Genomic DNA, 6112 nt, shown 5'->3' on the forward strand with positions numbered 1-6112 from the left:
AACCATGGCCAGAAATATACCTACAGCCAAACAAATTAGTTTACTTATGATTGTGGTAGGGGAGACTATCCCATTGGGTAACAGAGATTATGTCAGCATTATAGGATTTGGCTTATGCATGTTGAATAATTTGGGAGAGGACCTAAGGGAGTTGATCTGAGCTGTAGACTAGATGTTGCTCAGAAGCAGGGGATAATTCTGTGACGAGACAGATTAAGAAATCTTCCTTGGGGCTGGAGAGATAGTGCAGCAGTTAAGAACACTGGCTGTTCTTTCAGAAGACCCAGGTTCAAATCTCAGCACCCACATGGCACCTAATAACTGTCCATAACTCCAGTTCCAGGGGATCCAACAACCTCTTCTGACCTCAGTGGGCATTGCACAACATGGGTGCACTTGCACACTTGCAGGCATAACACTCATACACATGAAATGAAAATAAATTATATAAATAAATAATAAATAAATAAATAAATAAATAGGTGTGAGATCCCTTGGAACTGGAGTTCTAGATGGTTGTTATCTGCCATGTGGGTACTGGGAACCACATTTAGGTCCTCTGTAGCAGCAGCCAGTGTCCTTAACAGGCAAGCCATTGCTCCAGCTTGTCTTGTAACTTCCACATTTGCACCATGGCTTGTATTACTACCCCGACCCACACACACACAGAAAAAAATTTAATATTTTTATGTGATACAAGTGTTTTGCCTACATGTAGATACATGCATGTAATGCCTGTGGATGCCAGAGAAGGGTGTCAATGGGTCTGGAGAGATGGCTCAGCAGTTAAGAACACTGATTGTTCTTTCAGAAGACCCAGGTTCAAATCTCAGCACCCACATGGCACCTAATAACTGTCCATAACTCCAGTTCCAGGGGATCCAACAACCTCTTCTGACCTCAGTGGGCATTGCACAACATGGGTGCACTTGCACACTTGCAGGCATAACACTCATACACATGAAATGAAAATAAATTATATAAATAAATAATAAATAAATAAATAAATAAATAGGTGTGAGATCCCTTGGAACTGGAGTTCTAGATGGTTGTTATCTGCCATGTGGGTACTGGGAACCACATTTAGGTCCTCTGTAGCAGCAGCCAGTGTCCTTAACAGGCAAGCCATTGCTCCAGTCCCAAATTAAGGAATTTTTTAATGAAATTTTGGGGTTTTTTGGTTGTTTTGTTTGTTTGTTTTGAAACAGGGTCACTCTATAGCCCCAGGTGAGCTATAACTTGCTCTTTAGACCAGGCTGGCCTCCATCTCACAGAGATCTGCCTGTCTCTTCCTCCCAAGTGTTGAGATTAAATGCATGCATGCCACACCTAGTTTAAAATAAGTTTTTTTTAATTAATGCCCTAAAACTTTACTGAACTCATTAGTTGTCTTAGCTCTTTCATTCATTACTTAAGATACTTTTCATCAAACTAAGGTGGTCGCTTCACAGAAATTTTTGCCATATGAATGCTGAATTTTGATAAACTTTTCTGGGAACTATTGAGATATTTGTGTTGATAGATTTTACAAGTACCAATATTCTAAATATCAATGATAATTTATGTTGATTTTTTTTAATGTTCAACAACCTTGATGCCTAAAATGAACCCAATTTAGTCATCATGTGCAGGCCATATATTTTTTTGACTTGCTAAAATTCTATTAGGAATCTTGCACGGAATCTTGCATCTACTTTGAGTATAATGAGCTGTAGTTGTTGCTGTGATATCATTGTCATGTTTTGGCATCAGGGTAATGTTAAAAACAAGCTGTGTTAGTCTCTTAGCTTCTTTGTGGAGGAGATTGTGTGGAACTGATAGCGTTCCTTCCCACCTGGGCTACCCAACCCTTTTGGGGGAAGGTTTTTACTTCTAGTGCCTTAACAAATACAGGATTGTTCATTATGAAGTCCAGAGTATCTCTTTTTCTTTTTTCTTTCTTTTTTTTTAGGGGGGGGTGTGTCTCCCTGTAACACCAACTGGCCTGAACTCACTGTGTAGACCAGACTGGCCTCTGCCTTCCGCATGCTGGGATTAAAGGGAGGCACCACCATGCCCAGCAGAGTAGGCAGTTTGTGTCTTTGAGTATTTCATCAGAGTTTTCAAACTTACTAACCGAAAGTTACTCACAATACACTTTTTTAAGGTGTGTCATCTTTACTGACACTTTCATTTGTGATATTGGTGATTTGTCATCTCTTCCTCTTCGGGTCTTGCTAGAGGTCTGTCAGTACTCCAGATCCTTTGAGACTGCCTCTTGGTTTTGCTCATGGTTTGTTTGTTTCTGTGTTTCTGAACTGTCATTGTCTCTTCCCTTCTACTTGGTTTGATTTACTTTCCTCTTTGTAGCTTTTAAAGATGGAAGCTTACATTATGTGTCATAGCCCCCTTCATACCACATACTGGGTTATTCGGGGCTGAAGAGCTGGCTCAGTAGTTAAGAGCACTGGCTGCTGTTGCAGAAGACCCAGGTTCGATTCCTAGCATCCACATGGAAGCTAACAACTGCCTGTAACTCCAGTTCCAAGGGATCTGATGCCCTCTTCTGACCTCTGTGGCCATTCCACAACACAGTTACACTTGTGTACATGCACACAATATGCACCTACACATAAAATAAAAATAAAGCAAAAAAACCCTAGATTATTCAAATGTAACCCAAACTTGCCTCAAAATCATGATCCTCCTGCCTCCATCTCCAAGGTGCTGGGGTTGCAAACATAGACCAACATGCTCAATTGATAGTAGAATTCGCTGTTAGGAGTTTATGGAGCTAGCAAAATAAGAAAGTGTGTCAAGAAGAACTTGTTAATTTCCCAAGTTTGAAGTTTATATAGGAATAACTATTCACAAAGACTAAGAAGGGATGTATAGGTTGTAACTTAAAGAAAAAGTAGAGAGATAGCTTATAGCTTATAAAAGATTTAAGAAACAGTCATATGAGTGGCACATGGTGGCACATGCCTTTAATCCCAGCACTTGGGAGGCACAGGCAGGCAGATCTCTGTGAGTGTGAGGCCAGCTGGGGCTATGGGGAGACCCTGTTTCAAAAAGACCAAAAAAAATTCATACACAGTACATGCATCCTGATACAAACAACCAGTTTTTAAAATTATATTTAATTTATTTTGGCAATAATAATTTTATGTTAAAGAGATTTTATATTTTAAGGTATAACAGTTTATGCTTATGAATTAATAGTCACTCTCATCAGTGGACATAAAAGACTGAAAACTACTGATAAATTACCTGATGTCTAGCATTTGAATCAGATAATCCAGTAGCTATGAGTGGTGTTATAGCTGAGACAAGGTTAACCATGAATTGAGAATCATTAAATATAATTTTAGGGCTGAAGTGCTTCTTTGTTGAAATGATGACTTCTTCATGAGTAGCCATTTTTGAGCACCGAAAGGTGCATCATGGATTAGGGGCAATAGATTGGAGAAATACCTAAAGTAAAGCTGTCAGAACTAATGTGTTACTGGATGTCAAGAGGGAAGGACAGGTGAGGAGCACCAGAGATAATTCCAGAATGTAGGCAACAGCAGAACTGGCTGGCACTGCAGATTTCAGTTACTGACCGGGTTTTTGTTTGTCTTGTTTTGGGAGGCAGGATTTTACTGTGTATCCAGGCTGACCTCAAACTCACAATCCTCCCACCTCAGCCTTCTGAGAGCTGGATTACAGACGTGTGTGCCATACCTGGCCAGAGTTGCTTATGTGTGTAAATTGAAAGTATATGACAAAGACTGAGTCTCAGACAGGTGGAGAGCACTCGAAGAATAGAAAACTGTTTTGGATTCTGGAAAGGTCAGAAAGGTTAGGCAGAAAGCCAGAAGAAGAGGCAGCACAGAGGCCAGCACTGTAGGAAGGAGGAAGTGATGAAACCTGCTCAAAAATAAAAGGCAGCCAGGCGTAGTGGTGCACACCTTTAATCCCAGCACCTGGGAGGGAGAGATCTCTGAGTTTGAGGCCTGCCTGGTCTATATACAAATTCCTGGCCAGCTGGGGCTATAGGGAGATCCTGTCTCAAAAAGACCAAAATAAATAGAAGACAATCTATAATGTCTGTTTAATTGACAATTAGAGGGCATAGTGTCAAGAATATCTCCACTGCACAAAGGGAATGGCAGTCAGGGGGTAGCAAGTGGAAGAGTGGATCCAAAACAAGACGAAGGCCAAGAATGAGTTTCAGTTTCCAAAGAGCATAGACTGAGAAGTGGTCCAGCCTACAGCAGGTTAAGCAGCACACAGGATACGAGGGTCACCTTAGGAGGACTAGTTGGTCTTAGGCATAAGAACAGAACCTGTTCACCCCATTGGCACAAAATATGATAAATCTATAATTCAACTTCTCTTGTATTCAGACTGAAAAAAGCTGTCTACAAATTGTGGATGAACTCATGGGGAAGCAGGAAAACCTTAAGGAAGTTCTTGCCACTCAGAATTCCAACATTGAGAAAATTCACACTCGAAGAGAAACAGAAGACATTTCTGGCTGTTGATAATTAATAATTCATCAGTTTGAAAAACCTAGTTAGTATTTTAATCTCATATTTTCAGTTTGGTATTTGTTATCTGAACTTGTGTGAATGTTTTCTTTTTGTTGCTCTGCTCCCACACACCACCTTCTGAATAGTTAGTGTTGGGGAGACTAGAAGAGGTGGTATTAGAATGCTGTTCTTTTTGGTGACTGAAAACGTGAACCTGTGGATAGTCCTTTACCCCAAATCCCTTTTGACACTGGTTGACGTCTTCTGTCATCCAGATATTTCCTTTCTGTCTGTGTGAAATAGCAGAAAATGAGCCAATAGAATGGAGCCAGCTGCCTGGGGGCCATCCCAGCCCCTCTCCTTATCCCTGGACCGTCATTTCCGAATCTGCAAAATCAGGGTAATAAAATGCCTGAATCCCAAAATACTTGTAAGGATTGAATAAATTAATGCCCAACAGCATTTAAGACGGTGTCTGGCACCTGACAAGCCTTGGAGTTGCTATCACAACAGCAAAGCCTTCAGTCAGCTGATTTTTATCAAAATGATGTCTGCTTGCTTATGAGTGACATGACCATGAACTCCTTTCTTTGATGAACGTCTTGGCATGGTCACTGTTCTCCTTACTATCCAGAGACCTTTAGTGCTTCAAATATAGCCATAAAGTTGTCTGTTACTCTTAGTGGGATTGAAATGTTCTATTTCTGACTTTGTAACTTAACATTTAGTGTAAATAGCACCATTTCTGCTTCTCTTCACGGTTGTCTGTTCATGATCTTGAGACAGGTTTTCGTTGTGTAGCCCTGCTGGCCTGCAACTCTGCGTAGACCAGGCTGGCATCAAACTTATGGAGATCCACCTGCCTCTGCCTCTGGAGTGCTGGGATTAAAGGTGTGTGCCACCATGCCTGGCTTTTCTTCATATTCTTGAAAACCTCCATCTCTCCCTCCCCCCGCCTCTCCCTCCCTTGCTCCCTTCTGTATCCTCTTATTTTTCTTTTTCTCTTTTTGTCCTTCTGGGTCCTATTGAAAGTCCATAGTTATCTCAGTGGTAAGCCTCAAACCCTCGTTTTCAGATAGGGCATTACTTTAGTAATAGAAACCAGATTGCTAGGAATGCAGTGATTGCCTGATACTTGTCTTTTTAATGTCTTTTTCCTAGTTTGAGGCTAAAAGATACCACTTATATGAAAGAGAAATGCAGGTTCTCTTTAAATCGTAGGTTTTAAAATAAGGGCCAAAGGTGTCCATCAACTGATGAATGAAGAATGTGCTAGATAGACGCAAAGCATTGTCTGTTGTTCAGCCCTGAAGATTGAAATCATGTCATATGGCAGAAAAGTGGATGGAATTGGAGAGCATTGTGTTAAGAAAAATAAACTAGACTTAGAGATAGAGAGATAGAGATAGGTAGATAAAATATAGAAGGAAGATGATGATAGATAGATAGATAGATAGATGATAGATAGATAGATAGATAGATAGATAGATAGATAGATAGATAGATAGATAGATAGATAGATGATAGATAGATAGATAGATAAAATAAGGGCTGGGCGTGGTAACACATACCGTTAATCCTAGCACTCAGGAGGCTGAGGCCACTGGATAGATCTC

At 40.5% G+C, this 6112-nt stretch overlaps 1 protein-coding gene across 1 annotated transcript in view; it reads left to right on the top strand.

Moving 5' to 3' along the window:
- The window catches only part of LOC103748162 (structural maintenance of chromosomes protein 1B-like), a 59174-nt gene extending 54666 nt beyond the window's left edge, over positions 1-4508 (top strand). Inside the window, 2 exon segments of the mRNA XM_008850709.1 lie at positions 2147-2222; positions 4371-4508. Coding sequence (XP_008848931.1) covers positions 2147-2222; positions 4371-4508 — 214 coding nt within the window.
- Positions 4509-6112: the final 1604 nt, after the last annotated feature.

The sequence above is a fragment of the Nannospalax galili genome, unplaced genomic scaffold (assembly GCF_000622305.1).
Source record: "Nannospalax galili isolate Female #2095 unplaced genomic scaffold, S.galili_v1.0 scaffold2125, whole genome shotgun sequence".
Taxonomy (NCBI): domain Eukaryota; kingdom Metazoa; phylum Chordata; class Mammalia; order Rodentia; family Spalacidae; genus Nannospalax; species Nannospalax galili.